This window comes from Podarcis filfolensis, assembly GCF_964270895.1.
Source record: "Podarcis filfolensis genome assembly, chromosome: 6".
Classification (NCBI taxonomy): Eukaryota; Metazoa; Chordata; class Lepidosauria; order Squamata; family Lacertidae; genus Podarcis; species Podarcis filfolensis.
Genome location: NC_139609.1, coordinates 29,468,514 through 29,486,766, shown reverse-complemented (window position 1 = coordinate 29,486,766; position 18,253 = coordinate 29,468,514). Strand labels below are relative to the sequence as shown.

Below are 18,253 nucleotides of genomic sequence, written 5' to 3'. Positions count from 1 at the left end.
GGACACTGGCACCTCCTTCGATTTGTTATACTTCTATGGATCACAGCTATTTTGACATCAAGCAGTTCCGTAACTGCAGTCCTGAACAATACCAATATATATTTCCCCATCTTTGGTGTATCTGGTTCAACCCTGTAGCATTTTGCTCACTGTTTCAGCGAGGCGGTGTTTGCCTACGGTGTACAGACATGTCTGAGATTAATCCAAAGAGATGGATCAAGCTAAAAGAGTAATTTATGCAGCTTTGGACTATCCAAGAAGGATATTTGTGCACAAAGTATTGCTAACATCAAGATTAGGGGGGAAAGGGGGGGAACCCCCGAGAGATACTCTTAGATGTCTGCAAATTAATAGATGAATCCATTAAGAAATCGCTGCTCAAAGGAACTGTGGCTGGCAAAACAAGGAAGTATAGCTGGTCTGAGAAAAGAAACCTTCAGCTAATTTTGAAATATGAGTTCCTTGTATTATATTGTAGCCACGAGGATAAGCCAACACAAAAGCATTATGATTTACTACTGCAATACAGAGAAACAGTTTTTTCCTGTATAGTTCCTTTCCAACATGTCCATCACTAACTAAGGTAAAACATTCTTAGCACAGCATAATCAGATCTCATAGCTTCATTTTTACAGCCAAAAGGGGGATAGCCAGACTCCAGTAGCTGTAAAGAACTGAGGAACTGAGGAGAAGTTGTCCATTTCACAGCATTTGAAGTGCTCAAATCTGCATTTTAAAACTTCAGAAGCAACTGCAGTGGAAATAAAAAATGACAACACAGAAGTTCTTCGTTCTGTCCCATGAGTCAGCCATCTTTCTCCATTGTTAGTTCCCGACACTGAGGAGGGGGGCGGAAACGAACTGCATTTTCACTCACACTGAAGATCGTAATTTCTTTTAAAACCCTAAAAAGTGGGTAAACCCTTCCCTTTTTAAGTCTTTGGCCTACTGAAGTGACATTTTTAAAACTAGCAAGCAAGAAAGCAAGGCACGGTTTGTAGTGAATGGTGGTGAATGATGGAGGACAACAACAACATCCCCAATTCACAGCCACATTCATAGATAGTTAATTAGGAGGTAGGCAAATACTTTAAAAAAAGTTTCTTAGTGGAGAAACTCTACAGTTATGGCCTTCTTGCTCACCTGGTCTTACCTTCAACTGTTTCTAAAATGTATGGAACAGAAGAACACTAGCATAGATTGTTCGAGGAAGGCATTGTGTATTTCAAAGACCCCTATTCACCTACAGTCAGGGTGATGGAAGATTTTTCTTTCACTGCAATAATTTTCCTCAAAAACAACACCTCACCTTTTATTCCATATATTTAGTAACAAACATTCACTTATAGAGGAAAAAGTAAATGGGTGAACTTGGGGACTGCATTAGGCTCCTTTGAAAACCAAGTTTGCTCGCATAGTCCAATCGTGGTCATTCCCTGATCACACTAGAATATAACTATGGTGGAAGAGGGGGGCAGAAGGTTAAGGACATTTTTATTTACTCATTCCAAACATATCCTGACCTTTTAATGCATTCAGATTGGCTTACAATAGGTAAAACAACAACAACATCATGGATAGGTGTAAGATATAGAAATGTGTTTATTCTTGTTCTAGAATGATGCTTTACAGGAAAAGAAAAACGAATCCATATGATGTATTTATAATACAGGAGTGCTTGGTCTCTTTATGACTGAAGCTGGGCAGCATGACAGGGTCCATTGTTCGACAGTGGGATGGTCTCTCTCAAGAGGTTGTGGACTCTCCTTCCTTAGAGGTTTTTAAGCAGAGGTTGGATGGCCATCTGTCATGGATGCTTGAGTCAAGATTCCTGCATTGCAGGGGGTTGGACTAGATGACCCTTGGGGTCCCATCCAACTCTACAATATGACTCTGTGAATAATGGACACTTTATATGCAATTCTCTCAGATGGTGGTGAGGACAGCACATGGATTTCATGAAAGGGACCTTCTGTTTGGAAGATAGGACCCATTGCAGCTCAAGAAGAACTACAAGTTTTGGGAACTATGGCCATGAGACATGGGTCACAAACTTGCAAAAAGTACTCCAGCTGGCAAAATATGCTTCTTCTGGATGCCCAAATGCTAGCTTTCAAAAGTTTTGGCTCTGATTGGTTGATGCTCTTTCCCTCAATGAACGAATAAGGAAGCAGCATGACTAAAAATCATTAAATAAAAACCACAGAGACTCATTGGGTGCTCAAGGGAGTAAGTGAAAGGTATTTTTGTTTTGGACTAATGCGACTTAATAATTAAGAGCATGTTAAATTTGAAGTGCCTAGTTCCAATCTCTGCTGAGCCACAAACTTGCTGGATAGCTCTGCTTCTCAGCCTCACTCCCCATCTGTAATATGGACACACTAATCTTGGACTAGAGATGCGGGTGGTGATGAGGGTTAAACCACAGAGCCTAGGACTTTCTGATCAGAAGGTCTGCGGTTCGAATCCCCGCGATGGGGTGAGCTCCCGTTGCTCAGTCCCTGCTTCTGCCAACCTAGCAGTTTGAAAGCACGTCAAAGTGCGAGTAGATAAATAGGTACCGCTCCGGCGGAAAGGTAAATGGCGTTTCCATGCGCTGCTCTGGTTCACCAGAAGTGGCTTAGTCATGCTGGCCCCATGACTTGGAAGCTGTATGCCGGCTCCCTCGGCCAGTAAAGCGAGATGAGTGCCGCAACACCAGAGTCGGCCACAATTGGACCTAATGGTCAGGGGTCCCTTTCTTTACCTTTAATATTGGACTGTCCCTTCATTTCCCCAGTCCCACAACCAAAGATACAACAAATTGAACCTTGCTCACCTCTACTGATTAGTAGATGTCCGTACATTCAGCTCTCTACAGGCATCATGTCTTTTCCATCACTAGATGGGGCCTACTGCTTCCTGCAGGCTTGCATTGTTCTAAATGCACAAGGTCATTGCATGTATTGATCAGCAAATAGAACTGGCTCCCATTTTTTGCTGTCAAACATCTTCCAGCTCTGGATTGGTGCATCAGGTTCATTTTGCTTCTGATTTTATGCACATGTTTGCTGACATGCTTATTTCCACAGAGAGCTGCTTAATTCTCCCAAATGTACGAGTAGGTGGAATGAGCTGGTTTGAATAGACCCGGTGATGTTTCAGCAATTTTGGCTCTTGACAGATTCTAATGCGACAGCATAAGATTGTTTAGAGTTAAAAGTGCAAGCGGCCAACAGAATGGGAGCCATTTTTATTCCTTGGGTTGGGTGCGAGGGTCAGAGGCAAGTCCCAGATGTAGGAAGAGCAGAAAAAATGCCATCAACGCACAGTGACCACCTACATTTCAAGGAAATAAAAGGCCAGCTGCCTGAGAAGAAGCAGGAGAACTTTCTGCCTTCCTGTGTGGCTGCAATCAAACTGCAAAACTGGGCACAATTCAAAATTGGGGGTTCCTTCATGCTCCTCAGTGCTACAGGCAGGTGCAGGTGGCACTGTGGTCTAAACCACTGAGCCTCTTGGGCTTGCTGATCAGAAGGCCGTCGGTTCAAATCCCCACAATGGGGTGAGCTCCCTTTGCTCTGTCCCAGCTCCTGCCAACCTAGCAGTTCGAAACCATGCCAGTACATGTAGATAAATAGGTACCACTGTGGTGGGAAGATAAACGGTGTTTCCATGTGCTCTGGTTTCTGTCATGGTGTTCCACTGTGCCAGAAGTGGTTTAGTCATTCTGGTCACATGACCCGGAAAGCTCTCTGTGGACAAACACCAGCTCCCTCGGTTTGAAAGCGAGATGAGTGCCACAACCCCATAGTCGCCTTCAACTGGACTTAAACATTCAGGGGTCCTTTACCTTTTACCTTTAGTGCTACACAAGCTGTACACCAGTACTGTTGAGTCAATGACCAAGCAGACAGCTCCTAAAAGCATGATGAACGAAGGTCTAAAGCTCAATGGCAGAGCCTCTGTTTTGCACACAGAAGGTCCCACGTTCAAATCTGGGCATCTCCAGGTAGGACTGTGAGAGATCACTGCCTGAAGTCCTTGGACTTAAAATGGTCCCCCACTCTTGATATATGGTTTGTGCAGATGCAGTTGTCCACAGTATTACATCATTGTTCCAAACCATGTCAATTTCAATACAGTGGTACCTCAGGTTACATACGCTTCAGGTTACATACACTTCAGGTTACAGACTCCGCTAACCCAGAAATAGTGCTTCAGGTTAAGAACTTTGCTTCAGGATGAGAACAGAAATTGTGCTCCAGCGGCGTGGCAGCAGGAAGAGGCCCCATTAGCTAAAGTGGTGCTTCAGGTTAAGAACAGTTTCAGGTTAAGTACGGACCTCCGGAACGAATTAAGTACTTAACCCGAGGTACCACTGTATAAGCATTTACTGTAGTTAAGACTAACCAGGATTTCCCAATTAACCAGGATTTGAAAACACGGCTGCTTTAAACACAGTTCACATTGCCGCCCATACCTTGGGAGTGCAATGCTTCCCTACAGCGTAACCCATCGGGAGCATTATAATCATATCAGAAGTAAAAATACAGTGGTACATCAGAAGTCGAAAGGAATCCGTTCTGGAAGTCCATTCGACTTCCAAAACGTTCGGAAACCAAGGCACGGCTTCTGATTGGCTGCAGAAAGTTCCTGCAGCCAATCAGAAGCTGCGGAAGTCATGTCGGACGTTCGGGTTCCAAAGAACGTTCACAAACCGGAACAGTCACTTCTGGGTTTGTGGCATTCAGGAGCCAAAACGTTTGACTCGCAAGGCGTTTGGGATCCAAGGTACGACTGTATGTGATAGTCTTGTGTAAACCAGGAGCTGAAAGAAGACAATTGGATTTTAGGAAGACAGCTTTATAAATCTCCAGCAGCCCTTTCCAAGGCACACAACATATTGGTTTACGTTTTTTAAACTACCATTTCAATTTGGGAGGGAGGGCTGAAAGACACTTCTCTGTGTGCTTCTCACACTTCTCACACAGAAACATACATTCCGTTTTACCGTTAAGCTAATCTCCAAAACATAAAACAAAACAAAACAACTCCTTACAGCTAAAGTTTGGCCAAAAATGGGTGGGGGAGAGGAATAAAAAGAAACCACCAACAATTTGCACAAAGGAATGCATACTCCTCTGTGAGTTTTTGGTCTGCTGCCATTTTTCCCTTTTGGCAACCATTGCAATGTTGTGGGCATCGTACAAATGCATTTGCGGCAGCCCGAGGGTTAAGTCAGACATTTCTTATCTTTGACAGATGGTTAATTTACAGTCATTATTACTAAATTCAATTGCTTAATAAGTTAGATATGACAAACACGTGTGTAGAAATCTTTGCCAAGACACCCTTCTCGGAATCTGAGGATGAAGCAAGCCCTGAAACACTTTCCCCATACATCCTCATGCTGAGGGTGACAGACTGAAGCACATTTTTAATTTTCCTATGGATTTTTCTTTTTAACTCTTTAAGATCATATGCTGTCTTACTAGAGTATATTTCCAAGTCACGCAATCCAGGAACTGGGTTAGGCAGAACTCTCGATTAACCAAACTGGTAGTATGGTTCTAGTCTTATGCACCTGTTACAGGCTTCTGAATCTTAGCATTTGAACGTCTCTTTCAGGGGTAGCCAACGTGGTTGTTGTTGTTGTTGTTGTTGTTGTTGTTGTGGACTACAACTCCCATTACCTCCAACCATCAGCCATGCTGGCTGGGGCTGATGGGAGTTGTAGTCCTCAATATCCAGAGGCTGCCATGTTGGCTACTCCTGAATTCTATCCCCCAAGATGCACATGGAATGTCCATACTGCACACTCAAAAGGTCACTGTGAGGGAGCCAGTCCTGAATACTCAACAGCCCCAGGCTGGTCCAAGACATTTTGGCTCCCAAGGTGAACCATAAAATGGTGCCCACCCAACAACCAGGGAAGAAGGGGTAAGTGAAGATCTGCATCAGGAACAAGGGGGGTGGAGGAGATCAGCAGCACCTCCATTTCTCCAAGAGGCGATATGCGAGGGGCTGCTAAGGACACTGCAGATCCACCATCCAAGGAACATGCTGCAGCCATTGTTTCTGCTACAGCAGCAGCAACAACACTGGGCAATGCATTTCTTGGAGGCCAAATCTGCCGCCCCTGGGGATCCTGCTGCCCGAGGCAGTCGCCTCACCTTGCCTTCTGGGTGGGCCAGCCCTGGTCCCAGGTTTGTATTCACTTGCTTCAAAGTTATGAGGACAGCAATTAGTTATGCCCCTAGAGAAGCAAATGTGGAAGTCGGTGGTGAAATCTTCCCTGCCCCTTTGGTGATCATCACTTTGGCAAGGGGAATTTTCTCCATAGGTATCTGAGGGTCTGTCGCTACATTTCTTCCAGTCCAGTTCTTGCACAAGCCCCACTCTTTTCTGTGGTGCCAAGGTCATGGTGGGCAGTAGGTAGCTGCCCATCCCTGCAATGACCCAATGACCTGATTCACAAACACAGAACCTGTTTTGTAAAACATAGTAGAAATCCCCCCAAGCCTCCTGTGGAAATAAATGAGAAGAAATCTAAATGCTCAGAAGCTATTTGTACATAAACCATATCAGCTAGGAAGATGCATTAAGATTTGCATCAGCATTTCAGTGCACTAAACAATTTCAGCTCATAAATAAAGGCGGATCCCAAACTAAACCGATACCGTTATAAACCTATGTAAAATGTAGAGCATTAATAAAGAGTCTGCTTATCTTTGCTCATCTGTCAAGCTAAGCCCATCCACATAACCCCCCAAATGGTCAATATTTATTCAGAGGGAGAGAGAAGAGGAAAACACTGGCGTAACTTAGCTGGATACATCTCCACTACAAGCTAAGGAACACATAGGTAGGGCTGCCATACAACTCAAAAGCTCAACAACTCAAAAGCTCAAAAACATTTGTGTCTAGATTTTCACTTTTTGAAATTTGGCAACCCTAACATAGGATTGTGTTCAACATAGCACTAAGGTTAAGATTCTGTCAGTGCAAGGACTTCCTCTTTCTTTCCCCCCACATTTGCTTGAACCCTGAATCTGTTCTGGAGTTTACTCCAACTCACTGGAGCATATTTGGGGAGAGCAGGAACATGCGCTGGGAGGAGAAGAAGGAGAGTCTTGTTGCACTAGCAGTCAGCCTTGCACACATGCAACAATTTCCTTGAACACTGGCGCTACTTTCCAATGCATCTCCATGACCAAAAATGTTTTGTTTTTTCCCCCATTAGTCGCTAAATTTAATAAATCCTCAACCCAGTCTTCTTCACAGGGAGGTTTGGACTTTCTCCAGTTTTTCAGAAATAGACATTTGGCCGAAAGACCACAACATACATGACAGTGCCATCATGCCCAGCACAAAACAGCAGCCATTGTGTTCCAGGAGTTCCTGGCTCAATACGACATGTCATGAGTTTCAAACCCAACAGACTCTCAATACTGAATTCGCTGTTTCAGCATAGATCAAATTCCTTCTGGAAGGAATCATACACTTGGATCTTCAGGTCAGAGGCCTACTTGGAATTTGCTTAACTTAGAGCTCAGTTTGTCCCTTAGGCTTGTGGGTCTATTGTATCTTGAAATAGTACTATGTTTGGGGTCTCCAAGGCTGGCAAGGCATGAGGCAAGAATGCAGTGGGCCTCTCTTATTCTTACTGCTATTTCAAGGGCTCTGTCCCTGCCAATCACAGACTTTCCTCTCATGCCCCGTTGTGTGAGAAGCTCATTTAGTTCAACTCTACCCTGGGTCACCTGAGGATAATGACATTTGATAAGCTCAAAGCTGCAGACCATAGGTCTGATGGTAACAATCATCACTCATTGCCCATGGACAGAAAAATGTTTTTCTCCTTGTCTCATGATACTAGAACCCAGGGCCATCAGGTGAAGCAGAGTGGTGGGAGATTCAAGTGCAACAAAGAAGTAATTTAGGCACGTGGTTAAACTTTGGAACTCAGCACCACGTGTAGTGAAGGGCACCGATTAGCATGGATCTGAGAAGAGAGTGGATGAATTCATGGAGGGGGAAGGATGCTAGAGGCAACCTACCACTGAGGAACAAGAGGAGAAGACAGCTATTGCTTTCGTGTCCTGTTTGTGAGCTTCCTAGAGGCATCTGACTGCAGGAAAGAGGATGATGGAATGGAGAAGGATGTTGGTTGGACCCATATGACCGTCTGTTCATGTGGAGGTTCACAGAATAGTGTGTGTGTGTGTGGAAATGCCCAATTTCATCATTAAAGGGAGCTCCTCTGTTTCATCCTCACCTGCACTACCTCCCTCCCTGTCAGCCAGACTCCATTACTGGAAGCGAGACAGGCTGAGAGATGAGTGCTGGGGGGTGACAGCCTGCAAGGCGCGCTCTTCTCCTTTCATCTCTGCACCCCTTTTGATGTTAAAATTAGACACTTTCCCCACTTTAGACATCAACTGTGCAGACACTTGAACAAACAAAAGTGGCTGTCACCATCACATCGGGCTTGGCCCTGAGTCTATGATGTGGGATGGAAGAAGAAGACTGGGAGAATGCAGGAAATTGTGATGGATGGGTTATTTAATCTTGTCACTCTTGAAACAGCCCCTCCTGGGACCGGAATAGAGACTGGGGACTGCAGGACTGAAGGCTGCTCTCCTTTCCCCCCCAAAAAATGCCTGCGGAAAGGAAGAATAGTTTTAACCTTTTTCGCCTCAAATGCTAGCATTTCTCAGCCAGGCCTGGCTTTCACCTTGGTATCCTAGTTTTCATTCTACAAGGATTTTGTTTTTGTTTTTGCATAGGGCAGCATTTGAACATGTGAATCCTCCCACCTACGTTTGGAAGTGGTACATGCCGAAGGAGGCTCTACCATGTTCTTGCTTAAAATGCACATCATCTCTAAAGCACCAAAATGATGCTTCTGTGAGAGCCACATTTCCTTGTGGGCACTGATGGGTGGGGCCACAGGCAAAACTGGATAGAACAACTCATGTCAATGCTACCTTTGCACATACATACCTCTCCACCCTCCACCCAAGCAAGCAAGCAAACAAACAAACGTACATTATCAGGGTTCAAAGGCACATTTCAGCCAGGCAAAAACACTCAAGAAAGGTGCAAAACCCACCTATCAAAATTCCCTGCATTCTCCTATCACTGCCTGTTTTTAGATGCCAGGCAAAAACATTCTTAATAACCCAGGCTTTTTAATTGGGAGGGTAGCTAGATATGTCAGTGGCCTTTGCTGTGCCCATCCTTTAAGTAGGGTGGGTAGGACTTGTTCCTTTTAATATCTTTTATATGTTTTTGTTCTTTCTCTTTTCATTGTTTCAGTCACTCTGGGACACCCGAGTGCAAAAACGCAACTAATAAATAAGAATAAGACTAGTAAAAATAAGAAACAAACAACTAATTCCAGAGGGCTGGAGCTGCAACACTAAAAGCTCAATTTCTAGGACATACGAAGCACACCTCTGGGGTGTGTGCAGTAGTCTAAGCAGTGCTCCATCTGAGTTAGGCAGTTGCCTAGCAGAGATGTATGGAGGCAAGGTCTTCCTTTCAGCAGCCTGGTGCTAAGTTGTTTAGGATATGACTTTTGCCAACTGAGTGCTGGGTTAGGCTCATCCTATCTATGTCAGGTGTCCCCAGAACTGTAGTAACTAAAGCCCCCATGCACATTAACGATGTGGATACTATTGTAAGTAAATTAAATAAATAAGTTTCCCCAGTCCTCTTGTGCCCCATCTCACTATTCTGGTGTGTGCAGGGATTTCGTTCCTGTGCTCTGCTCCTGAGCTATGCCCCATTACAAAGCTCACCGAGAATGCAAGCAAGTTAGACACTTTGAAGCACATTTGACCAGAAGTTATTTCTTGATTTTGTTTCGCTTACGAAACATGCTCAGAATCACAGCCCTCTGCCTGCTGCAATGCCGGCATCACACAAAATCGTAACAAATGACCGCGGTCAATTCTAACAAAAGATGGGGACTATCACGTTGCATTTAGCAATTTGACCACCAGACCGGCTTCCTGTTCTGGCACAAAAGGGAAACCACTCCAAATAATAGAGCCTAAATTATAACGTTAGGTTTGTGAACTCTTTGGGGAACTGGGGAAATCAATTCCATGAAAAAAAAAGGAGAAGAAGTCCTGGGTCTGTGAACATATTAAGTAGTGCTGATACAGAATATTTGCCACATGTGTTTCAAATTAGGGGAGGGAGTTCTAAAAACCTCTTCCAAGTCAACATCTCACTTATTTATAGCTTGATCTTGAGACTTTCCTAACAAAATATTGCATTTGCAGGGATACTAGCCCAGGGAGCGATAGGAAGCTCATCCATTGTACCCAACAACCCCACATCCTGATGATACTCATTTTTGGCTAACTGCTAATGGTACCAATGATTGCCAAGCACAATGAGAAAGAGTTGTCTTGTGATGTGGTGATGTGGCAAGTCCCCCCCCCCCCCAGTAGGAATGGTCTGGAACCTGAATGTCTGTAGGAGAATTTGCTGGGGTTTCTTATTGTAAAATTGTTTGGAGAGGTTTCATAGGAAGCAATTCATAAATGTAAGCAAACAAACAAATAAGCTACACAACATTATATTTTCTTCTGTGTTTGAATACTTTGCATTTGGATGCTAGATAGCATCTGAATTCAGACTCCGCATCATGCAGCCATGCCTGTGATTAGGTGCTACATACATTTTCTTTCCTAATGACCAATGAAACTCAACTCAGTGGAAACTCAACTGCTACACATCTAGGCTGTCGTCTTCTTCTTCTTCTTCTTCTTCTTCTTCTTCTTCTTCTTCTTCTCCTCCTCCTCCTCCTCCTCCTCCTTTGGTGATCACTCGTAGCCAAGTAAGATTATCAGCACCCTGCTTTAACCAACTGTGTTATCCAGAAAAATATCAACTTAAGTATAAGGCTAAGCACTTGTATTTACTTATTTTCTCCCATCATGGAACCCATGGTGGCAGCCTACACATGGTTCCACAGCAGTCATCCATCCAGACTGTGATCAGACCCACCTGGCTTCAGCAAGCCTCACAAACCTTCAGGCCATATCCTGGAACCAAGATTATAAACCCATGCTTGTGTGCTACACAAGGTAAAGGTAAAGGGACAACTAAGGTAAAGGTAAAGGGGGTTGCGGCGCTCATCTCGCTTTATTGGCCAAGGGAGATGGCATTTGTCCGCAGACAGCTTCTGGGTCATGTGGCCAGCATGACCAAGCCGCTTCTGCCGAACCAGAGCAGCGCACGGAAACGCCGTTTACCTTCCCGCTGGAGCGGTACCTATTTATCTACTTGCACTTTGACGTGCTTTCGAACTGCTAGGTTGGCAGGAGCAGGGACAGAGCAACGGGAGCTCACCCCATCACGGGGATTTGAACCACTGACCTTCTGATCGGCAAGTCCTAGGCTCTGTGGTTTAACCCACAGCGCCAACCGTGTCCCTCTCATGCTACAACTAGGGCTAGTTAAAAATAAATAAATCAAAATCACCTTATTTGGTGGGAAGGGTTATCGTTGAATATTCTCCAGCGGGGCTGGGGGATGGAGTCCTCTCCAATGGTTCTTCCCAAAGGTATTTCTAGAATAATATATTCAGAGAACTTCTGAAAAATCGCAGGCAAGAGCCCTTTTGCAAATGAAGACAAGGAAGGCCTGCCGCACTGTTATCCCCACACAGTAAGATGCTGACGTACACTGTCGCAGGAAGAGTGAGAGACCAAAGATGCTGAACTGGAAGGACATATTCTGCATCAGTTCCCTTACCTTTTGTATCCAAGTTAAAAGACATTTCTGGTGAGCAATCAAGTTTTTGCAGTCACAGAAGTGCAGCAGAGCGTCACGGCCCATCTCGTCTCCTTCCCGACAGATAAAACATTCTTTTGACTCTAATTAAAAAGATTAATAAAGTAAGAGAACACATCAGGTTTGCATCAATCAACTGCCCATGTGGTTCTTATTATTGTAATTAAAAGTTATCTCCTCAAAATTGTTGGATGAAAGTGCCACGATCTGCAATTGAAAACACATTGAAGGGAGTTTTCCCAACTTATTCTATTTTAAACAGTCAGATTGGAGCAACGCTCTGGAGATAATGTGTTCAAAAGGGTCCTTAGAGGCAAAATGTCAGCAACCATATATTTACGTCCTTTGAGAAGCCCTTATAAAAATGTGCATTGTGCATCTTTCTGATTTTGTTGGTTTTTTTAAAAAAAAAACTGTAAAGGGGGGGGGGGAGAGTGAAACACAGTATCAGCCAAACCCCCTTCAAGTGTACAACTACAAATGATAGTATTTGGCTTTTACTATCCATTCATTAAATCACTCCATCCTAATGCATTTCTTTATTCCACTGGGAGTTTTCATCTGGGTTTGCATAAAGGACTTGGGAGCCCTCAGGCAGAAATTCCAAGCTCTTGCCCTGGATGCAATAGTTGTTGCCCTAAGGAAGAAAGGCATTGTGGGGTAATAGTATGTGCACCGGGCCCAGAACTTGGGCCCATCTGATTGACAGGCAGCAGCCCTCCAGGATTTCAAAGACCACATCAACATTATACATTTTAAACACTACGATACCACTTTAAACAATCCCTGGAGTGGGTCAACAGTCAATGCCTCTTCATGGGGAATTATAGCTCTGTGTGGCAAGTAGGGGCCTCTTAACAAACAACAGCTCACAGAATTCTCTGAGGGAAGCCATGAGTGTTTAAAGTGGTCTTTATACTGTTTTAAGTGCTTGGTGTGAAAACGGCCAAAGAGGAATTTTGCACATGTCTTAGATGGGCAGGGATTGAACCCTGGTGACTTCTGTGTGCATGCGGGTGATGCTGTGGTCTAAACCACTGAGCCTCTTGGGCTTGCTGATCGGAAGGTCTGTGGTTCGAATCCCCGCGACGGGGTGAACTCCCGTTGCTCTGTCCCAGCTTCTGCCAACCTAGCAGTTCGAAAGCAAGCAACCAAGTAGATAAATGGGTACCGCTGTGGCAGGAAGGTAAACGGTGTTTCTGTGTACTCTGGCTTCCGTCACAGTGTCCCGTTGCACTTGAAGCGGTTTAGTGCTGCTGGCCACATGACCCAGAAAGCTGTCTGTGGACAAACGCCTGCTCCCTTGGCCTGAAAGCGAGATGAGCGCCGCAGCCCCATAGTCACCTTTGACTGGACTTAACTGTCCAGGGGTCCTTTACCTTTACCTTACCAACTTGAATAAAATTTTGGGAGGGGGGAGGTAAGCCTTGCCTTGCATAATCAATTCCATGCCACCATGCACACACACCATTTGAATGGCAATGCCCATTGACTTTGGGGGCCCCTCAAATATTTTATTGGGGGGCAAAGAGCCCTCAGCCCCTAGGAGATGGCTCCTATGGCATGCACAGCATGTGGTTTACAGCTCTGGTGTGGGCTTGACCAAGATTTGGGGGTAAATCCATGCCCCCCCTCAATAATTATGTGATTTTACAAAAATAATAAACATGACACAACCGATGATTTCAGCATTCAGTAATGCCTCTAACCTGCCTCACTCTGCTTCATCCCTTCTCAGCCTACGACTAGGTGTAGGGGGGAGAAATTTGGTTTGCATTTTAATACGGACCTACCTCATTTCCTGAAATAAAATGTGAGCTTGGAAGACAGCTAACTCTTCCAAATTTGCACTTCTCTGAATTCGGTGATACAACCAAAAATATATATACCAAAAAAAATAGATGCATGTATTAGGGGAAGGTGTGCCTTAAAAAGCCACTCTTGTTGGTCAAAATCAACCTACAAAAATACACTAAGATGCGGGAAAATGAGTGGAGAAGGATGGAAAGTTAAAAAGTGGGAGGCAGCCTCTCGGGCAACGGTGCAACCTTTGATAGCCCATATGGCATTTTCAATAAATCAAAATTCCATTTTAAGCTGTGAACAAACTGTTAATTCGCTGTCACTTACCTGTGCTTTCAGACCTTGAAGAGAGCTAGAGGCTGGAAGGGAATCTAGCAGTAGTATCTGAGCCCAGCCTTCATGCTCTGATGGGGGTTATCAATGCAGATTGGAGGGCCAGGAGTAGGAAATTGGCTTCTGAGAATGATTGCCCTCCGCCAGTACAATTCAGAGGGGTAGCAGCAAGAAATATGGAGGTGGGGTGGTAATGGGCCCAAGAGAAAATATATAGCACGATCCTTTAACCTTCATGAAAGCTCCACATGGGAGCCAACTCCTAGGGCCAAGGTCCCTTCAGCACCCCCAATGAAACATTTGAGGGGGCTGGGCCAGCCGAAGTTCATGGCCATGGCCATTCAAATGGTGTGTGTGTGTGTGTGCCACAACTTATGATTGATTATATGGGGCGGGCCTTACCTCCCCCTTCAATATTTTACATAACCTCCAATATTTCTCCGATGAAAATAGGGATGTCCTATTCCATAATAATAATTTTAGTATTTAAAGCCCACCCATCTGACTTCCCTCTACAAAACTGCCTGCAGATGGCTCTGGGGTCATACTCTCCAACATTTCTCTGATGAAAATAGGGACACCCTACCACACCCTCCAACATTTCTCTGGTAAAAATAGGGACGTCCTAAGGAAAAGTGGGGCATTCCAGGAACAAATCAGACACTGGGACGGTGTCTGTAAATCTGGGACTGTTCCTGGAAAATAAGGACACTTGGAGGGTCTGTATTTTATTCAAGTTGGCACCCATGCTTGCCCACCCTCTCTAGAAGAGGAAACCAACCGCAGAGGACTCTGCAGTCAGTTCAACAGATCTTTATCTTTGTGTGGGGGGGTGGAGTTTGCACAGATTTCCATATCTATTAGCCCCAATAGTTTCACGGAAAGCCAAGATACAGATACCCCTGAATAGCAGGTGCTGGATCCAAACAACCAGGAGAGGCTCATGCCCTTCTTGTGAACCTCCCAGAGGCATGTGGCTGACCGCTGCTGGAAGCAGGATGGCAGGCCAGCTGGATTTTGGTCTGGTCTAGCACGTTGATGCTTATTGGAGGGGGGAGGGGAAGCACACAATATGGTGTTGATGCCATGACAGAAGACGAAGAAAGAACAAAACGGTTCCTGTATCTGCATCAAGAAAACAAGAGGGCTGTGCACTGTGTTCACCACTTCACTTGCGAGCCTAATGCATGTTTCTTTTTTTGTAGCACCGAATGCAGTGGAAATAAGAGTAATGACGCCAGGTGTCTGATAGGGAAAGCTTGTTAGGGCCCACACTATGTATGACAAATTGTTCAGGAAATGTGACCCATCTATGGCTTCAATATCTCCACTACTTATGGTACTCTGCTGAGTAAGGGTTGGCTATGTAAATTAAAACTGCCTCGGGATACAGTAGTTTTCACCTGCGCTTAGAATCTGCTGGGTTCCCTAAAACACACACGCAACTTTTGAGAATTAAATATGTGACACACTTCCCCGTTTTTTCCTTTGTTCTGTCTCACTTCGAGGGTTGCAACCCTAAGCACATTTCCTTGGAAGTAAATCCTATTTTAAAAACTGTCTGGACTAGCTTCTGATCAAAAATGGATAGGATTAGGCCATTGGTGTCTTTAAAGTGTGACATACCCACCATGGGTAGGAAGGAGAGATTGCTTACATGCCAACATTTATCCAATGAAAAGAGGGACTGCCCTATTCCATAATAATAATTTTACTATTTATACTCCACTCATCTTACTCTGGGCAGCTTCCAACATATATGAAAACATAATAAAACATTAAACATTGAAAATATTTCCTTATACAGGATTGCCATCAGACGGCTCGGGGGGGGGGGTCAGAGAACTCCATACCATCCAACATTTCTCCAATGAAAATAGGGACATCTTAAGGAAAAGTGGGACATTCTGGGATCAAATCAGAAACTGGGACGGCTTCTCTAAATCAGGAACATCCCTGGAAAATAGGGACACTTGGAGGGTCTGAGATTACAACCAGCTAATCACCTTGGTTGTAATTGCTCTGTGATATGGCTGGGAAAGCAGAGCAGGCTGGCCAGTTCTGGGGGGTGGGGGAGCTAAAGTAGCCAAATTGTTTTAGATGAGGCAGCGTAATAAGAACCCTCTGCATAAATTCAGCATGCCCAAAATGGACATTCATAAACCCTCCCCAAAGAGTTCACTAGTAACGGGAAACTTGGCACAGCAAACTGGAGTATATATTCATTCCTCTGAAATATTAGTATGCCTTCACACCCCTCTGCCATGGGCCCAACCTTCCAAAAAGCCTCTCAAAACTCTTGCTACATTTTGCACTACCGAGAGCGGCACACACAACACTCAGTCCTTCTGCTGCCTTGCTGTACCCCATCAAGCGGCCTCAAATTAAACAAGCTTCTCCTCCCCTCCCCCCGCCAAATAAACATCAGACTGGCCAGTTGAGAAGAAACACATCCAAATACCCATTTTAGGTTTCAGTGTTGAACATGAGGTCAGCAGCACTGATTAGTAGTTCCGGGCTGATTGTCTTGTACACATTTCTCAGAGGTTCTGCTTCATCATTAATAGTTTCTAGGTCAACTGACTACTTCTATTAAGATGCAGTTTGAAATTAGGGTTAATAAAGTGGGGGATAAATTAAGATTAATAAAGTAGTTCTAAGAGAACCAGAAGAAAGTCTGGGCTTTGGCACTGCATAAATTATAGCAATTTAACTATTTAAAGAAGACTCCCTTGGATTTATTGACTTAGTCTTGTCCTTAATAACCAGTACTTATGTGCATGTATCCTGTTGGGACTGGACGCAGGGAAATCCAAATTACATCACATTACTGATGTCCTCTAACTTGGCATCAAGCGTTCCAACTGAAATTTACAAGGCAGGAGAAGGCTGCAACGTTAAATGAAAAAATCAGCCAGAACTTATTAACAACATGGGTGTTTTAATTAGTCCATAGGGCAAAATGTGGTGCAGTCAGGATAGGATGGGCTTTGCATAAAAGAAAACATGAAATCAAGTTCTTGCGTGGCCATGGGGCTGGCAAGACAAATTACTCTCTTTAATAACCTGAATTCTATGGGCAAGAAACGGAAAGAATGACCTACTGGGGAAGATGAACATGAAATACTGGATAGTTCTTTGCACATATCTTCCACTATATAACATAAACCTCGTAACTTCTTTTTAATAACAAACACAGGTTGTTGAGTGCTGATGGCTATGTAGCCAAAATGGCCCAACCCAAAAGCATGAAGGACACACACTGAGGCATTCAGAAGTATGTTTTTTAAACAAATACCACCCCATAGCAACCTTACCATCCCAAATCCACTATTAGAGGGCAGATACCATGATATCGCAGTAGAACAGAGATGATGTCCATCTAATTCTGATGAGATTGAATCCATTGGGCATATATATTGCCCACTATATCACGACGCAGGTGGCGCTGTGGTCTAAACCACTGAGCCTTTTGGGCTTGCCGATCAGAAGGTCGGCAGTTCGAATCCCTCCAACGGAGTGAGTTCTTGTTGCTCTGTCCCAGCTCCTGCCAACCTAGCAGTTCGAAAGCATGCCAGTGCAAGTAGATAAATAGGTACCACTGTGGCGGGAAGGTAAACAGCGTTTCTGTGCACTGCTCTGGTTTCACCAGAAGCGGCTTAGTCATGCTGGCCACATGACTCGGAAACATTGTCTGCGGAGCAGACAAACGCCGGCTCCCTTGCACTGTAAAGCGAGATGAGCGCCGCAACTCCAGAGTCATCTGCGACTGGACTTAACTGTCAGGGGTCTTTTACCTTTACCTTTTATATCATAATACCCGGCGGGAGCTAATTCAACCATTATTAAAGGAACTACCTGGCCACTCAGAGAAAACTTATGTTGAATACCTTCTTGCTGACAAAGATCTGAATATCACCAGGCCTGTCGCGAAATTCTGTTTTGTGGCAACGAGAACAAGACTGGCTGTGGTGATAGCGATGGTCGGTGAATGCATACTGATTTCAAACTCTGGATGATAGATTTTATCTGGAGTGTTTTTTAAAAATGTAAATAAGTATATAGGGAACTGTTAATTTTGTCTACTACGTTCACCTCTTGGTGCTGATGCAGTACATGTTGCTGATGTTATTTCTGTCGTCTGGTCTTTGACCACAATAAAGATTGATTGGCCACCCCAGACCACACACATATGGGCTGCACAAGTGGGGCCTAGAAGCAGGAGGGGAGAACGAAAATGTGCACAGACCAGCACACTAGCTAATGGAGCCACATCTGCTTGAAAGCTCTTCAATGTTGCGCCAGAGAAATCTGAACTGGT

General features: G+C 44.5%; 1 protein-coding gene across 7 annotated transcripts in view; it reads right to left on the bottom strand.

Annotated features, from left to right (window-relative positions):
• LOC310765583 (uncharacterized protein) overlaps positions 1–18,253 on the bottom strand; it is a 267,886-nt gene that overhangs the window by 222,637 nt on the left and 26,996 nt on the right. For all 7 annotated transcript variants that reach the window (XR_014549641.1, XR_014549642.1, XM_083620781.1 and 4 more), the window contains exon 2: positions 11,758–11,879. Coding sequence is in view for 5 of the 7 variants with exons in the window: in XM_083620781.1 (XP_083476907.1) it covers positions 11,758–11,879 (122 nt within the window). In the remaining 2 variants the exon portion in view is untranslated. The remainder of the gene's footprint in view (positions 1–11,757; positions 11,880–18,253) is intronic.